This window comes from Saccopteryx bilineata, chromosome 3 (assembly GCF_036850765.1).
Source record: "Saccopteryx bilineata isolate mSacBil1 chromosome 3, mSacBil1_pri_phased_curated, whole genome shotgun sequence".
NCBI classification, from domain to species: Eukaryota; Metazoa; Chordata; class Mammalia; order Chiroptera; family Emballonuridae; genus Saccopteryx; species Saccopteryx bilineata.
In genome coordinates this window covers 249,475,730-249,494,822 of record NC_089492.1, presented here as the reverse complement: position 1 = coordinate 249,494,822, position 19,093 = coordinate 249,475,730, and the positions used below count along the sequence as shown (strand labels likewise).

Genomic DNA, 19,093 nt, shown 5'->3' with positions numbered 1-19,093 from the left:
CTAAAAGACAAAGAAAAAGACAGGTAGTTCCTTCTGAAGTGTGGGAATTGGAAAACAACAACAGAAACACCCGATTCTAAATTAAGCCTCTGAACCAAACTACCAGTTTACAGGAATTATGGAAAGAGCAGTACATGTTAAACAATGCCACAAAGATACAATCAGTCAACACCAGAATGTAAGAAAATATAGTCTCTTCAATAGTTAATGTGAAGAAGAAAATAGTAAGGGAGAACAGTTACAAATTAAAGAAGACTTAAGAGATATAACAACCACATATAATAAATAGGATCTCCTTGAATCTTGATTCAAATAAATCAACAATAATTTTAGACAAATTGAGAAAAAAGAACAAGGTCTGGGTTTTAGATGATCTTCGTTACGGTAATTGTCTTGATTTCTTTAAGAGATAGAACTAAAGTTTATAAGCAAATCTGATAACTCATATTTGATTACTCAAGCCTAATTTATTTTTTTTATTGGGATAAAGGGGTCAGATGAAAGAAAAACAAATGTTAATAACTATTAAAGAGGGCACAGGAGTTTATTATATTTTAACTCTCTCCTTTTGTATATAGTTCAAATTTTCTATAATAAGAGTTTTTGAAAATAAAAATAAGTGCTACTAAAAAGCTGGATATAAAACTAGATTCATGGCATAATGAACTATTTTTAAATATGCAAATATTTTTAAAAAGGGATGCCAATACACTAAAATATTACTTAGCATTATGTATAGGAATTAAGATTATGAATGACTTTCTTTTTCAAATGTTCTATAATGAACATCTATTAGATATCAGGGGGGGAAATTCTTTTTAATGCTACAAAGTGTTTCCAATATCTTTCTCTTTTTAAAAGAATTGCTCCTTACTGAGAGACAAAACAACACAGGTATTAAAGAAAAAAGTTGGATTAAATCTTAGATCTATGACTAATTATGACAGCATGATAGTTAAGTAACTTAACACTTCAATTTTCATAATTGTAAAATGAGTGTTAATAATACCTACATAAAGCAGTACTGCAGTCAAAATTTAAAACAATAAAATAACATATATATTACCTCACTTAATATTCACAATAACCCTATCAGTTAGATACTATTGATATCCCTAGTTTATAGATAAAACCAATGCACAAAGAGATTAAGTAACTACCCAATGCAACATAATAAATGGCAGAGCCAGGATTCAAATCCAGGCAGTCTGAACCCACAGCCCCATACTCTTTTCCTTTATCTAAACCTCTACTGCCCCTTCACAAATATTGCTTGCCATCCTTTTCTCCACATTGATTTCCCCAGGTTCAACAAATAACACAAATTACCCAAGCTTTTTACAGACAGACAGACACAAAAGAAGAAAAGGAAGGGTTACCAGAATTCCCCACTGTACCATTGTTCACCAGGGAATTTGGAGCCACAGTACGAGGCCAGTGTCCATCGTGAGAGGAGCTAGGGATCGCCACAGGTCTGGCAGCAGGCTGTGCAAAGATGATGCTAGGATCGTTCAGTCCAATATTGCTGGGGGCACTGCCTGGTGCAGAGTGGATCACTGGGCCATGGATAGGCCAGGATGGGGCAGGGATTTGGAGGGGATGCATTGGCAACAATCCCATATTGTGCATGGGGGAATACTGAGCTGGTGGTGACTGGGGAAAGTTATACATAGGCATCTGGACCTGATGAGGGGGCTGGGCTCCCTGCTGAGGTGGGCCAAGCTTAGGTTGGGATCCTGGCTGGGATGAAGGCTGGGTAATAGCAGCTGATTGGGAAGAGTTCTGTGAAAATGGCTGGGGCTGGGGAGAATATGATGGTGAATCAGACTGCAGAGAAAAAAAGACAATTTTAAATTAATTTATAAACATTTTAATTTTATAAAAACATTATCAAAATTCAAAATTATGGAGTTATTTCATTAGAATATTAAAAATAGCTCTACAATATACATAATAAAAATAGTAGAACCCCATTTTACATGAAGGTGAAATTTTTCACAAGGTCTTCAAACCTATCCTTCACATAACTATTACATCACAACAATGGTAGGATTCAGCCCATTAGCACCAGTTCAGCAGAACTGATATCTAATTTTTTGCTGAGTTCAGTGAATTGGTTGTTAAAATAGCACTTATAATCAGGGTTCTCTCTAATGTGGGCACCAGGGCAGCCTCCCAATATGGAAATCACAAATTTACATTCCTTATTCTTTTTCAACATTCATCTGTGAAACAGCGTATTCTAAGTGCCCACAGTAATGTTCATTCCATCCATACATGAAAAAAATTGCAAGTGAAGACACCAACCAAGAAGCGATATGGAAATATCTTAAGTAACAGTTTTATTGTTTTTTGTCAGGTATTAATATTTTTTCATTAATATTTTAAAACTCTTTCTTATAATCTAGTTTTGTGTACTTCTTTTATTGTTCTTATTTAAGTATTAAATGCATGAAATAATAAACTACCCTTCGGTATGTCTTTTTTTATACTTAAAATGGTCATTAGGAAAGAAAACTGGTTGTTAAATTATTTGAATCTCACCACTGCCTCACAAACCTTCTTACTGCCCAAAGAAAAGAAATCTCAGACATCATTCCCATCATGTAGAACCCACATTTCCAATTTTAACTAAAAACTTATATCTAAATATCTCATAGTCGATTTCATTCAGTCCCTCAACAAGTATTTACTAAGGTGTCAATTATGTACTAGGCACTGTTCTAGGAATTAAAAATACAATACTAACAGTTATGCTCTCAGGAAGCTTAAAGTTTATGGGAGAAAGGAAGAAGAGCAGATAAAAATGACATAAGCACTCACAATAAAGTACAATGATTACAATGATTAATGTAATAATGTATACTGTATAATGAAATCACAGAGTGTGAACACCTTAACTGACTTTGGGAGAAGAGGGGAAGGTAAGATGAAAGAAAGAGGAAACCAAGCTTCACAGAGAAAATGACCCCTGGGTTGAAACTCAAGGGTAAATATAGAAACCAGTCTCATTTTAAAAAGAGTAGGGATAAGGAGACGTAAAGAGTGTTTCAGGCAGAGGGAACAACATGACTGAAAGTCTACAGCAGGGGTCCCCAAACTTTTTACACAGGGGGCCAGTTCACTGTCCCTCAGACCGTTGGAGGGCCAGACTATAAAAAAAACTATGAACAAATCCCTATGCACACTGCACATATCTTATTTTAAAGTAAAAAAACAAAACGGGAACAAATACAATATTTAAAATAAAGAACAAGTAAATTTAAATCAACAAACTGACCAGTATTTCAATGAGAACTATGCTCCTCTCACTAACCAGCAATGAAAGAGGTGCCCCATCCGGAAGTGCGGAGAGGGGCGGATAAATGGCCTCAGGGGGCCGCATGCGGCCTGCAGGCCGAAGTTTGGGGACCCCTGGTCTACAGGCACAAAATCACATGACTTTTAAAGTAATTGGAATCTGAAAGAAGTTAATCATAACAAAGAGGAATGGCAGATCTGAAAGTGAAGACCTAAACAGGGGCAAGAGAATGAAGGTTCCTATATGCCTGGTAGTTTAGACTCTATCCTGAGGGCTTTGGGAAACCACTAAGAATTTTAAACACATCATAAACATTAATCTGCAGTTTAGAAAAATATATTCTGACTTATTTAAAGGAATAAAAGAAATAAAGAATATTTTAAAAAGTAAATAAAAGACTGTTGAGACTGTTTAAAAGGTTGCTATAATATAGAAGTCCTGACATGATGGCACCTATGCTAGAGAAATAAAATATAGGGACAGAGGGAAGCAAATAGGTATGAGCTAGCTACTTTTTAAATGCACAAACAACAGGACTTGGTGACTGACTGGATGTGGGGGTTGGGTGGGATAGAGTAGTTCTGGAAACTAGATAGTGGGATCATTCCAAGAGATGGAAAACATAAGAGAAAGAGTCAAGTCTGGGGAGTTGGAGAGACTCTAAGCTACATTAAGACATGTTGAGGCTGGCCTGACCAGGCGGTGGCGCAGTGGATAGAACGTCAGGCTGGGATGCGGAAGACCCAGGTTCGAGACCCCGAGGTCGCCAGCTTGAGCCCAAGGTCGCTGGCTCGAGCAAGGGGTTACTCGGTCTGCTGAAGGCCTGCGGTCAAGGCACATATGAGAAAGCAATCAATGAACAACTAAGGTGTTGCAACGTGTCACAAAAAACTAATGATTGATGCTTCTCATCTCTCTCCGTTTCTGTCTGTCTGTCCCTGTCTATCCTTCTCTCTGACTCTCTGTCTCTGTAAAAAAAAAATTTTTTTAATTAAAAAAAAAAAAAGACATGTTGAGGCTGAAGACATCAGAATAGTAAAGTTCATTAGACTCTTCCCAAATCTCAGGTGAGAATGAGTGCTAGAAGCAAGCAGAGAATGAAAGTTAGGGACAGCATAGTGAAGTAGTTCAGAGTATAGGTTTTGGAGACAGCTTGAGGGTTCAAATTCTGGCTGGAACCCCAGAGATTTTACATATTTTTATATTTTATAGGTGAAGAAAACAGATTTCTTCACCTATAAAATATAAATAACAGAATCTATCTCATAGGCTTTTGTGAAGATTCAACAATACATGTGGAAAATATAAACACCAAATTCAGGATACTACCATCCTAAATACATTTTATGGATTTTTGGGGGGTTTTGTATTTTTCTGAAGTTGGAAACAGGGAGGCAGTCAGACAGACTCCTGCATGTGCCTGACCAGGATCCACCCAGCATGCCCACCGGGGGTGATGCTCTGCCCATCTGGGGCGTTGCTCCGTTGCAACCAGAGCCATTCTAGCGCCTGAGGCAGAGGCCATAGAGCCATCCTCAGTGCCCGGGGCCAACTTGGCTCCAATGGAGCCTTGGCTGCGGGAGGGGAAGAGAGAGACAGAGAGGAAGGAGAGGAGGAGGAGTGGAGAAGCAGATGGGCGCTTCTCCTGTGTGCCCTGGCCGGGAATCGAATCCAGGACTCCTGCACGCCAGGCCGATGCTCTACCACTGAATCAACCAGCCAGGGCCTTATGTTTTTTAAGAGATTTTATTTATTGATTTCAGAGAGCAGAGAAAGAGAAAGGTGGGTGAGGGTTAGGGGGAAAGGAGCAGGAAGCATCAACTCATAGTTGCTTCTCTTATGTGCCTTGACCAGGCAAGCCCAGGGTTTTGAACCAGAGACCGCAGCATTCCAGGTTGATACTTAATCCACTGCACCACCACAGGTCAGGCTGTGTATCCTGAATACATTTTAGTGAGTTCCTACATTTTTTCAAAGACTCTCCCTAATACTGGTTTTCAAATGCTCTAAGTATGTTTTCTAAAATACAGATCACAGCCCTGGCCGGTTGGCTCAGCAGTAGAGCGTTGGCCCGGCGTGTGGAAGTCCCGGGTTCAATTCCCAGCCAGGGCACACAGGAGAAGCGCCCATCTGCTTCTTCACCCTTCCCCCTCTCCTTCCTCTCTATCTCTTCCGCTCCTGCAGCCTAAACTCCATTAGAGCAAAGTTGGCCTGGGCGCTGAGAATGGCTCCATGGCCTCCTCAGGCGCTAGAATGGCTCTGGCCCTAATGGAGCAACGCCCCACACATCGTCCCCTGGTGGGCAAGCTGGGTGGATCCCATTAGGGCACATGCGGGAAGTCTGACTACCTCCCTGCTTCTAACTTTGGAAAAATACAAATACAAATACAAATAATAATAATAATAATAATAATAATTAAAAAAAAATACAGATCACATCAGATTTAGCATGTTCAATAGTTAACAGCTTTGAAGCTACATCAACCTGGGTTTGAAACCTTTTTTCTTATTCTTAGCTTCTCAATTTGTAAAATTTGATCATACTAATACCTATCACTTCACATGACACTCAAAGGATTAATTTTGTTAATTATGAAGCACTAAAGCACAGTATCAGGTTTAGAGTAAGCATTCAATTAATACTAAATTAATTAAACAAATGCAGGTGAATACAGATTCAGACAAAGATTAACCAACAAAGTTAATATGAAACCTGTAAATTTGAATTCTAATTCAATACTCTGTCTTTCACAGAGTATATTTCACCAGGTATCCATATCAGCTATTAGAAGACAAAAGTTTCAAGCAAGTGAATGAAATGCCATCCATGTATTAACACCCTAATGGTATATACGACCCCTAATACAGCTCAATTTCTTTCTTTCTTTCTTTCTTTCTTTCTTTCTTTCTTTCTTTCTTTCTTTTTTTTTTTTTGTTGTCTGACTTTAATGCTGATTAGGTTTATAGAGGAAAAAACTTTCTTACATCAATTAGATGTAAACTGTATAGTCCAGCAGGCCTTATAGCAAGGCAAGCTATAACACTTAACATAACAGAAACACAATTACTGTGAAGGTGCTGCCTTCAGAAATATAAATGGCATGTGTGTCTGAATTCCCCATCAAGTTTTATATTGAAACTTTCTTCAGCCTTTTCACCTTCAATTTTTGTGTCCATTTTTATTAATGGTATCAGTATTTTTCCACTAGGCAAAGCCTGAAACATTAAAGTCATTACTTTATTACAATCCAACCAACACCTTATTAGGTAGCTATCTTATTGTATAAACAAGAAAGCAGGCTCAATATAGTTAAGGAGCCGCTTATTTAAATATACCTACATTACCACAAAAGTAATGCTCTTTTCCACCTCATATGCTTATTAGCACTGTATAATTTTGAAGATCACATTTACCAGTCTGAAAGATTAACCCTATCACCCACCCAAAATAGTGCTATCTTCCTGCCAAGACTAACCTATTTGCATGCAGAGTACTTACACATTCTGAGGACTGTCTTGTCCTTATGGACTGATCACCCTGTTGCTGGGATGAACCAGCCACTTGTTGGGCATTTACAAGGTTGCGGACCAGCTGGGCTGCTAAGAGAAAATATCAAAAAGGAAATCAAAAGATAAAGAAAATAACAGAGAAATGACAATCTATAAAGAATCTCAAGTCTCTCTGAGATTTTATAAACTTCAACTTTTAAACTATGATGTTAACGAAAGACTTAAAATTACTAACTTTTTTAAAACCAATTTTCAATCCTGGTCATTAAAAAATATATAGTGGTCCTAGAAACCAGAACAAATGTCACACTGCTTTGTAAAGGAGATAATATATATATTTAAGAAAATACTTCCTGCAGTAAGATACTGAGTAACTCAAAATCATCACTATAACATCAAAATAATCTATTTTTTTTCTTTTAATAAATTCTCATTTGGGTGTTTTGTTTTCTTTTGTTGTTGCTATTGTTTTTTTGTTTTTTGAGAGAGAGAGGTATATAAAGAGAAGCATCAACTTGTTCCACTTATAGTTGTGCACTGATCGCTTCTCATACATGCCTTTACACGGATTGAACTGGGGACTTAGGGGCCAAGCTGGCAATCTTGGGTGCATACTGTCAACCCTATGCTCGAGCTGGCAACCCTGAGATCAAGCTGGTGAACCCAGGTTCAAACTGGCATACTCAGGTTTTGAAATGGACGTCAGCATTCTGGGTAGATATCCTATCCATTGTGCTACCATTAGTCAGTTTGGGTTTCTAATTCTTAAAATTCCTTATGAAGTATAAAAGGAACAGATCTCCCTCTCTCATAACAACAGTAGGAAGAGATATACAGTGTGTCCGTAAAGTCATGGTGCACTTTTGACCGGTCATAGAAAGCAACAAAAGATAATAGAAATGTGAAATCTGCACCAAATAAAAGGAAAACTCTCCCAGTTTCATACCTATTCAGTGCAGTTCGATGTGGGCTCATGCACAGATTTTTTAGGGCTCCTTAGGTAGCTATCCTGTATAGCCTCTACAGACCCGTCACTGATTGATGGCCTACCAGAACGGGGTTTCTCCATCAAACTGCCGGTTTCCTTCAACTGCTTATCCCACCAAGTAGTGTTACTCCTATGTGGTGGCACTTTATTATAAATGCGCCGATATTCACATTGCACTTTGGTCATGGATTTGAATTTAGCGAGCTACAGAACACACTGAACTTTCCTCTGTACCGTCCACATCTTGACTGGCATGGCCGTGGGCTGCTCCGCTGTATACACTGTGTTACATCGTCATCTGCGCATGCACACATGCTGCCACATCATCCTACAGAAACTGGGAGGGTTTTCCTTTTATTTGGTGCAGATTTCACATTTCTATCATCTTTTGCTGCTTTCCTGTGACCGGTCAAAAGTGTACCATGACTTTACGGACACACTGTACTTTCTACCATGTGTTCCCAGAAAAAAACTTCTCATTAACTTTGGGGCAGGGGGAGTTAACTTCTGTTAACTTTTATATTGAGAGAAAATATGACTCAAATCTAAAGACTACTTAAAGGAAACTGAATGAATACAATAGACTACTAAGACATAAAAAGTGAACATATCCAAATACTATTAAAGATAAAAGTCTGTCTAAATTTTATCGCTAAGAAATTATAAGGTCCAAAATATCATACAGCTAGGTTTGGAACAGAGAGGAATGAGGGTCCTTAAAATGACATCAATATAAATTACTTCATTTCTACCAAAAACTATTTTAACCTTTTCTATTTACCTGCCACACTGCTATTCCTCTGACGGGCCAGCTTGACCTCTGGGCATTCCCTTCGTACATGTCCTGCATCTCCACATATAAAACATCTGAGGTCTCTGGGGTCTCTGAAGTCTCGAGTATCATGGAGGTCTCGAGGGTCAAGAAGATCTCGGGAGTCTTTCTCCTCTTCATTCCCTTCCTTCTCTTCTTCACTGTCTTTCTTCTTTACTCTAAATAGTAAACTGCTGATACCAATAATGTGGGGCTAGGGACTTGTAAACTGAGGGAGTCACAGAACAAACTAAACTACACAAAAGTCTCACAATGAAAGGGACTAACATGTCCATGTTTCATGCATCTTTCTGAAGGCAAAGGAATTCACATTTATAGCACACCTACTCATATGGCAAAACTAGTACTTTCATAATAAACTATCAAATTAAAAAATTTTTAAATATCTAAGTTTAATCTTGCAACAAACAATCTATAGAAGTTGATATTTATTTTCTTCCTTTTACAGGGAAACAAACTGAGGTTTAGAAAAGGTAAGTATCTTGCCTAAACTTAACAGTCAGTAAATAGCAGTACTAGAAACTAGGGAGCTTGTTTTGCCTGAAAAATTCTAAGCTCTTTTACATTAGGCAAGAGTTGATAACTAAAGAAGAGATTTTCCTGGCCTGTTAAACATAGTATGTATTATAGAACACAGGAAAATATTTTTAATAGATATAATAATTTTAGGGGGTATATAGAATGCATATTTCTCAAGGTAAATACTATACACCTCACAGCATATACATCAAAGATTCAGTTAATTATATTTTAATTATTGGTATGTATAACTGTGAGGTCCTCAGCCAGAACCCCATGTCTTGATCATTTTTTTTTTTTTTGGCTCCTAGCATAGTTCCCAGCATAGAGTAGATGTCAATAAATGCTTCTTCAGTTAAAAAACAAAACAAAATAAAACTGACTGATTTAATAAACAAACAAATGAATGTTATAAGACAACATGGTACCACTAATAAATCTCTTATAAAATTCCACTAAAATATATATTTACCTAAAGTCCAATTTAAAGCCCTGAATTTTCTCACTTAAATATATCTGAACACAGTTATAGCTACAATTGACCTCAACTTTAATTTCCCTGTAATATTGATACAAAATCATTTGCCAACCTCCTCCTCTTAGGGCAGTCTTTCATGTAGTGGCCTATTTTTCCACAAACACGGCAACATCGGTCATTGGGAGCCAGTTCGCCATCTGTTAATACTCTAGAATCAAAGAAGTACTCCTAGGGAGAAAATACAACTTTATTAGAAAAATAATCACTATAAACTTTTGAATACAAATGGAAAGGAAACCAAATGCAAAATTGTTTTTTTTAAAAAAGGAAATAAATATCAACAAATATTTCACTGCTACTAAGACCATGCTATGAAAATGAGATTCACAAGAAACAAAATGAACAACAAAAAAATGAGATTCAGAATCATCACCATCAACATCTCAGGTGCTAACAGTACTAACCACTTTACATCCACACTATTTTCTCATTCATCTATAGCATCTTTGCCTCATATCTCAATATGGTAGATACTATTTTCATCTTGATTTTATACTGGAGGAAACTTGGCCTCAGAAAGGTTATGTCATTTGCCTATAGTAAAAAAAACCTAATAAGTAGCAGATAAAGAAAAAAAGCTTTAAAGTTAAGACTGTCTGACTACAAAGCTCATGCTTATTGCTATATCAGAATACTTCTGCAAAGAAATTACTCTCTGTACAAAAAACTGTGTAAATAAGAAAATCTTCTGGTTTATTTAAAATATAACAGGACTTGCTTACAAAATTTCAAGAACATATAAAATTTTATTGTATGAAGTAAGGTATACCTAAAAAAGAAGTAGGGAAACAATAAGTCATTTTCCTAAGTCTTAGAAAAATCAGACTCATATTTGCTATATGCGAATGAATACAATGCTTATCCTTCTAAATGTTAGCTCCATTTGGCACTATCACAAAGACTAGTTTGTTCTGACAGTACCCAAATCTCTGAAAGGCAAAATGGGTATCTACTTAGTGCTCTTCAAATCTATCTGAAGTGAGAGATAAAAGTAGTAAAGACACACTCACTAGGACGGCACAATAATAACAAGCATTGGTGAAGATGTTAGAAAAACTGAAACCCACATATATTGCTGGTGGGAATGTAAAATAGTTCAGCTGCTTTAGAAAACTGTTTGGCAGCTCCTAGGAAAAGTTAACAAAAATTTGTCAAAATGACCACTGTTAGGTATATACACATCAAAAATGAAAACATACAGCCCAACAAAAATTTGTACATAAATTTTCACAACAGCATTACTCATAGTAGCCAAAAACTAGAAAATGTCCAACAAGTGAATGAACAAATAAAATGTAATAGTCATTCAACTATAAAAAAGAATGAAGTTCTGATACATGTTACAACAAATGAACCCTAAAAACATACTACTGAATAAATAAAATAAGCCAGTAACAAAAGGCTACCCATTCTATGATTCTATTTATACAAAATATCCATGACAGATAAATCTATAGAGACCAAAAGTAGATGAATGATTTGGGGACTGGGAGAGAAAAAAAATGGGGATTGACAGGGATTGTGAATCCTTGACAGAGGATTGTAAAAGGTGGTTGTACAATCCTGCAAATATACTAAAAACCACTGTATTGCTCGCTTTATATGGATAAATTGAACAGCATGTGAATTATATTTCAATAAAGAAGTATTTTCTTTAATTCTTCATATATACTACTGATGAAATAAATGTAACTAAGTAAAACTGTCATATTTTCTGCCAGGACAAAATGAAGGCTTTTCTCAATTCACTCAGCTGCTTAAGGCAGAAACCTAGGAATCATGCTGAACTACTTCTCCTTCACCCATCACCTGTAATTAATCACCAAATCATATCCCTTCTAGTCCTGAATCTCTTTAATCTAACCAGTTAAGGTGACCTAGACTTGAGGTCAGCAATGTTTTCTAAAAAGAGCCATATAGTGCCAGACCAGGCAGAGACTCAATGGATAAAGTATCGGCCTGGAAGGCAGAGGACCCAGGTTTGAAACACTGACATTGCTGGCTTGAGCAAGGGCTCATCTGGCTTGAGCGTGAGCCAATCCAGCTTGAGTGAGGGCTCGCCGGCTTGGGTGCAGTATCATAGACATGACCCCATGGTCACTGGCTTGAGCTCAAAGGTTGCTGGCTTGAGCCTAAGGTTGCTGGCCTGAGCAAGGGGTCACTCGCTTTGCTGTAGCCCCCCCCCCCCCATCAAGCACAAATGAGAAAGCAATCAATGAACAACTAAGGAGCCGCTACGAAGAATAATTGGTGCTTCTCATCTCTCTCCCTTCCTGTCTATCTGTCCCTATCTGTCCCTCTCTGTCTCTGTTTCTGTCACAAAAAAATAAAGATAAAAAATACAAAAAAAAAATGCAGCGCGCTATAATCATCTTTTCCTATTTCTAATACCAACTTAGAAACAAGAGTACATTTCTTATACTATAAAAAAGTCCTATAACAAAAAATAAAAGATTCAGAATTCAAATTATGTAAACTTACAGCTTCTCTGCCAATGAGTGGATAAAAGGGAGTACCAAAAAGTTTCCTTCCATTGATAAAAGCCTTCATGATGAAATTGGTCACTATTGAAGAAAAAAGAAAATAAAGATGCAGACCTCAATGTGTAAGAGTTTTAAGAGCAGGGAATTTCTCTGTTTAAACTTACTTTTTCTAGAGACTCCAGCACCAAGATTATGATTCAAGTCAAAGGGGTCTAGAAAATAAAATTTTTATATTTTTAATTGAGAATTATGTTCACTGTAACATTAAATATATTTAGCAGCCATGACTTTAGCCTAGTATTTTATAACTCAAGCACCCAAGCAGCAAATTGTTTTTTTTAATTATAGATTAAGGAATAGAAACTGATAAAAATCTAAAGAAAAGATCTTCCAAATTCTAATTTGTTTCCGTTTTTCCCTCAATTTCCCTGGCCAATAATAATTGACTTTCCATTTTGTTTTGTGTCTGAATGTCAGCTAAATAATTACCTTCAATTGCAATGCATTTGGATGTCCACTGTTTCTCAAAAGTTGTTAACAGCTTTTTCTGCCGAATGCTAATTACATATTCCTTGAAATCAAACTCTTCAGTATAGAAGCGAAGCAGTCCTAACCAAAGCTCTCCTAATGTTTCTGTGTTCTTTCCAAGGGAAGGTAAGCGCTTTTTCTACAAGTGAAAAAAAAAAAAGAGAGGGAGATATCTATATCCAAAATATGGACTCCAAATCCAAATAAAATTATTGAAATAAATTATGCAAATCCTAAAATTTATCAGTAGGCATTCCATAACATAGATACTATTTAAAAATTACCAGTTCTTCTGTTTTATCAAAGAAAAAAGCATTCCATCCATCAACCATTCTCTGTGGAATCTGTTTTCCATCAAAGATCTGCATAAAAAATTAATTTTATTATTAGATTTTAAGTTATCCAACCCCAAAACCTCAGTATCTTCACCTCATGTTAGAATTTTGCTATAATAAACATATTAAAATACTTCTTTTAAAATGAATGTGTCAGCTAGAATCTATGTAAACATAATAAATTAAATTAAAAAAATAAAATAAAATGAGTGTCAGGATGGTATAATTTGATGTCAAGTTATTAATGAATAAAATGTATCCGAGAGGCCAAAGCTGGGAAAGAATATCTTAAGAGCATCAGACTTTGCAAATGACACATTCGATACTACCTATTTGGCAAAATTCTGATACTAAACACAGGTTCAGCTGCCTGCTGCTTTGAAAGCCAATACTACAGAAACAGGTGCTGGTGTAAGGAAAAATGGTTTATTCAAGAGCCAGCAGCCTGAGATGATGGGAGACTCTGGTCCCAAAGACATCCAGCCCAAAATTAATAAAGTAAAAACAAATAAAAATGACATTCTCATCCAAGGACCATAGATGCAGAAATACATAACAGATAATAACTATTGATTGTACACTCAAAAGGAATCAGTGGAATTGTTTGTTTTCACTCTAAGACCTTTAATCTTTATTAGATGAGGTTGAAAAGCACCAGGGGCACTGACTTGATAAAAAAAATTAGGTAGCTTTCCCTAACTTCTTAATAAAGACTATAAAATTTTCATGATTAATTATAAATAATAATTCACTGTACTAAGGGAAGTAGGAAGTAATGCTACTTAACTATAAGAAAAGTACCCCATAAGATGACTGCATAGGCACAACTAACCTCTACAAGCAGTTTTGAGACTTATTTTCTATAGGCATTTTAAGAAAGCGGTACAGGCCCTGGCTGGTTTGCTCAATGGTAGGGCATCAGTCCAGCATGCAGATGTCCTGTGTTCCATCCCCAGTCAGTGCACACATAAGAGGCAACCATGCTTCTCTTCCCCTCCCTTTCCCCCTTCTCTCTCTCTTCCTCTCTTGCAGCCAGTCACTCGACTGGTTCAAGCAGTGGCCCAGAACACTAAGGATAGCTCGCCTGATCTGAGTGTTGGCCTTAGGCACTGAGGATAGCTCAGGTGGTTTGAGCATTGGCCCCACACAGGGTTTCCAGGTGGATCCCGGTCAGGGAGCGTGTGGGAGTCTATCACCCCTCCTCTCACTTTAAAAAAAAAAAGTTGGCCCTGGCTGGTTGGCTCAGAGCGTTGGTCTGACGTGCAGGAGTCCTGGGTTCGATTCCCGGCCAGGGCACACAGGAGAAGTGCCCATCTGCTTCTTCACCCCTCCCCCTCTCCTTCCTCTCTGTCTCTCTCTTCCCTTCCCGCAGCCAAGGCTCCAATGGAGCAAAGTTTGCCCAGGGCGCTGAGGATGGCTCTGTGGCCTCTGCCTCAGGCGCTAGAATGGCTCTGATTGCGGCACAGCGACGCCCCTAGATGGGCAGAGCATCACCCCCTGGTGGGCATGCCGGGTGGATCCCGGTCAGGTGCATGCGGGAGTCTGTCTGCCTGCCTCCCCATTTCCAACTTCAGAAAAAGAAAAAAAGTAGTACAATAAAGTAGAAAGTTGCAATAGGTTCAGAGCCAGCAGACCTCATTTCTAGTCTTAGTCCTGCCAAGTTGTAATTCTAGGCAATACAATCAAGCTCCTAAATCCGCAATTTTCCCAATGAAAATGAGAGATTAGATTAATTAGGTCAGAGTTGATTTCAAATTTTATCTTTCTGTTAAGCTATAAAATTCTTTCCTACAATGGATCCTTCCTTGAGTTTCAGAAGTGTAAAGCAGATAATGGTAAAAGTACTCTGATAGAAGAGTACATAGAGAAAACATACCCCATCTTTCCTTACCCTACTCCTACATACACTAACGAGCTCCTAAGAGCTTACCAGAATATAAACTTTAAAACCATTAGAGCCTGACCAGGTGGTGGCGCAGTGGATAGAGCATCGAACTGGGATGCGGAAGGACCCAGGTTCGAAACCCTGAAGTCGCCAGCTTGAGCGCGGGCTCATTGGTGTGAGCAAAGCTCACCAGCTTGGACCCAAGGTTGCTGGTTACTCAGTCTGCTGAAGGCCCACAGTCAAGGCACATATGAGAAAGCAATCAATGAACAACTAAGGTGTCGCAACGAAAAAACAGATGATTGCTGCTTCTCATCTCTCTCTGTTCCTGTCTGTCTGTCCCTATCTATCCCTCTCTCTGACTCTGTCTCTATAAAAAAACAACAAACAAACCATTAGATAAGGTAGTCCCCATGGCCCCTTCCATTTTACATGAGACAATAAATGATTTACAAAATTATCTACATATCTGGCCTAACTTCACTCTCAGTTAAGTTCTTTCTGTAACTTTAGAACCAAAATGCCTACTATCACTTCAAAGCCTGCTTATTAGAGAATACTTAACATATAAATATTATATATTTGTTGAATGAATATATCTGTTCTGTAAACATGCTTACATAAAGTTTCCAAGGACTTAAGCTAATAAGCTGTTTTTCATATTTAGATATAAAACTTTAAACAAACATAGTTACCAAGAATCATTTAGCACAGTGGCTTTCAACCTTTTAAACCTGGGGACTGGTGAAAATAGAATTATTTTGGGGACTGAGCATAAGGGAATTCAACTAAGATCACTGGGTCAATAATCATACAACATCAGTTAACTCTTTGGCAGACCAGCACAAAATTTCTGGAAAACCAGCAGCGGTCCATAGACTGGGTTAAAAAACAATGATCTAGCCTGACCAGGCGGTGGCGCAGTGGATAGAGCATCGAAGTGGGATGCGGAAGGACCCAGGTTCGAGACCCTGGGGTGCCAGCTTGAGCAAAAAGCTCACCAGCTTGGACCCAAGGTCACTGGCTCGAGCGGGGGGTTACTCGGTCTGCTGAAGGCCCTCGGTCAAGGCACATATGAGAAAGCAATCAATAAACAACTAAGGTGTCGCAACGAAAAACTGATGATTGATGTTTCTCATCTCTCTCCATTCCCGTCTGTCTGTCCCTATCTATCCCTCTATCTGACTCTCTGTCCCTGTCAAAAAAAACCCAAAAAACAATGATCTAGCATAAATTCTGACATCTCACAGAACAATAATGGTAGAAATTATAGATATCATATCTAAAACAAAATACATGGGCTCCTGCCCTCAAAAAAGAAATGCAGGTTTTATTTTTATTTTATTTATTTATTTATTTTTCCCTGAAGTTGGAAACGAGGAAGCAGTCAGACAGACTCCCGCATGCGCCCGACCGGGATCCACCTGGCACGCCCACCAGGGAGCGATGCTCTGCCCATCTGGGGCATCGCTCTGTTGCAACCAGGGCCATTCTACCGCCTAAGGCAGAGGCCACAGAGCTATCCTCAGCGCCCGGGCCAACTTTGCTCCAATGGAGCCTTGGCTGCAGGAGAGGAAGAGAAAGACAGAGAGGAAGGAGAGGGGAAGGCATGGAGAAGCAGATGGGCGCTTCGGGAATCGAACCTGGGACTCCTGCACACCAGGCCGACGCTCTACCACTGAGCCAACTGGCCAGGGCCAGAAATGCAGGTTTTAAAGAGGCCAAAGTATTTGATGCTATTGTATGTATTACAGGGAAATGACACATTATACCTCTTCAGACCTTGATTCTTTTTTTTTTTTAAGTTTTATTTTTTTAAAGGATCTTTTTTTTATTATTATTTTATTTTACAGAGGAGAGGGAGAGACAGAGAGAGGAGAGACAGAGAGAGAGAAGGGGGGGAGGAGCTGGAAGCATCAACTCCCATATGTGCCTTGACCAGGCAAGCCCAGGGTTTCAAACCGGCAACCTCAGCATTTCCAGGTCGACACTTTATCCACTGCGCCACCACAGGTCAGGCCTAAACAGTTTTATTTTTAATTTATTGTGTTGACATGGTTTTTGTTTTTATTTATTTATTTTATTTATTTTTTTTTACAGACACAGAGAGTAAATCAGAGAGAGGGATAGATAGGGACAGACAGACAGGAAAAGAGAGAGATGAGAAGCATCAATCATTAGTTTTTCATTGCGCATTGCAACACCTTAGTTGTTCGTTGACTGCTTTCTCATATGTGCCTTGACCGAGGGCCTTCAGCAGATCAAGTAACCCCTTGCTGGAGCCAGCGACCTTGGGTTCAAGCTGGTGGGCTTTTTCTCAAACCAGATGAGTCCGCACTCAAGCTGGCAACCTCGGAGTCTCAAACCCGGGTCTTCTGAATTCCAGTCCGATGCTCTATCCACTGTGCCACCGCCTGGTCAGGCTTGATTCTTTTTAAAAAAAAATTTTATTTATTCATTTTAGAGGAGAGAGAGAGAGAGAGAGAGAGAGAGAGTAGGGGAGGAAGCATCAACTCCCATATGTGCCTTGGCCTGGCAAGCCCAGGGTTTTGAACCGGCGCCCTCAACATTCCAGGTCCACGCTTGATCCACTGTGCCACCACAGGTCAGGCTACACCTTGATTCTTAAGAGAATCCTTACTTTTGAGTAACAACTAAGATCCAAAACCAGCTAGCTATGTTGGCTGATAACCCGGTAAAGTGGACCTATAGGTGGCCTGAGAGAGTGTTTAACCACTAATTTACTTGTTTTTATAAACTCTCTTGTTTTACACTGCCTAACTTTCTACCCTGTCTCAGGCCTTAGAAGAACTATCGCATCTTTTCTATCACAAACACACTTTTTATTTGTTTCTTCTTTCTCTTTTCTTTTTCTCTCAACACCAATTATTCTCAACTCAAGCATTCAGTCTCCTGTCTAAAACCTCACCTAATAAATCAATCATATTTGTACAAGGAGTGACCCTATACATTTCCATATTTCCTTTCTTATTGGAATATTTTAATATCAACTGTTATATTTAAAACCATTTTATTTATTTATTTATTTATTTATTTATTTTATTCATTTTTAGAGAGGAAGAGAAAGGATAGAAAGACAGAGAGAGAGAGAAGGGGGAGGAGCTGGAAGCATCAACTCCCATATGTGCCTTGACCAGGCGAGCCCAGGGTTTCGAACCGGCGACCTCAGCATTTCCAGGTTGAGGCTTTATCCACTGAGCCACCACAGGTCAGGCTCAACTGTTATATTTAAATTGCAAATTCTCAACTGTGGTAAAATATACTTAACATAAAATTAACCATCTTAATCATTTTAAATGTACAGTTCAGTGGCATTAAGTACATTCTCATTGCTGTGCTACCATTCATCCACAGAATTCTTTTCATCCTGTAAAAATAAAACTCTGAACCTATTAAACAATAATTAACCATTTCTCTCCCTCTCCAGCCCCTGGCAATGAGCATTCTACTTTCTGTCTAGAACTGACTACCCTAAGCACCTCATATATGTGGAATCAGATAGTATTTATCCTTTTATGACTGGTTTGTTTCACTTAGCATAGGCTCATCCATTCAATCGCAATTTTTAAGCTGACATAAACTTTAAAAAAAATAGTAATTCATAATATCAAGTGTGAATAACACTCCCTAATCCTCTTATTAATTTTTAAGTGAAAGTTAACATATATATATGATGATCTGCTAGAATACAGCAAAATCATTCTGTTTAAAAAAGCTCTTACTGACCTAAAGATTTTTATGTTGTTGAGCATGAAAAACTCTCTTAGTAGAGCCTTATATACACCTAGTCACTTAAAGTCTAGTTTTAATCACAAATGGAGCCAAAGATCATCAGCTTCATTAAACATATCCTTACCCTTAAAAGTTGATCGATGCCAATGACCAATACTTAAATGATGCCAGAGCAATGAACAATGGGGTCCCATATGACAAGCAAAAAAGGCCAGAAGCAAAAATCCATATATCATCAGTTCATATGTATCACAAAGCCCCCCACAATCACAGTTCATTATGATGGAAAACATTCCATGGACTGTTTCTCATTTCATCAATCATTCTCTGTTAAGCAGATAATGGGAGAATTCTTGAAGTTGGCTATGGCAGCCTACCTACATTTTTCCAATAATAATATTAGTAAAGCTGCTAAAGATAA

At 38.2% G+C, this 19,093-nt stretch overlaps 1 protein-coding gene across 10 annotated transcripts in view; it reads right to left on the bottom strand.

Annotated features, from left to right (window-relative positions):
• TUT4 (terminal uridylyl transferase 4) overlaps positions 1-19,093 on the bottom strand; it is a 123,368-nt gene that overhangs the window by 6,253 nt on the left and 98,022 nt on the right. For 4 of the 10 annotated variants that reach the window (XM_066269181.1, XM_066269179.1, XM_066269186.1 and 1 more), the window contains exons 22-29: positions 12,984-13,061; positions 12,661-12,838; positions 12,336-12,383; positions 12,170-12,252; positions 9,741-9,856; positions 8,581-8,804; positions 6,801-6,901; positions 1,380-1,827 (exon numbers count right to left, since the gene is read on the bottom strand). In XM_066269181.1, coding sequence (XP_066125278.1) covers positions 1,380-1,827; positions 6,801-6,901; positions 8,581-8,804; positions 9,741-9,856; positions 12,170-12,252; positions 12,336-12,383; positions 12,661-12,838; positions 12,984-13,061 — 1,276 coding nt within the window. The remainder of the gene's footprint in view (positions 1-1,379; positions 1,828-6,800; positions 6,902-8,580; positions 8,805-9,740; positions 9,857-12,169; positions 12,253-12,335; positions 12,384-12,660; positions 12,839-12,983; positions 13,062-19,093) is intronic. The other 6 variants (XM_066269182.1, XM_066269187.1, XM_066269184.1 and 3 more) reach the window with 4 other exon arrangements.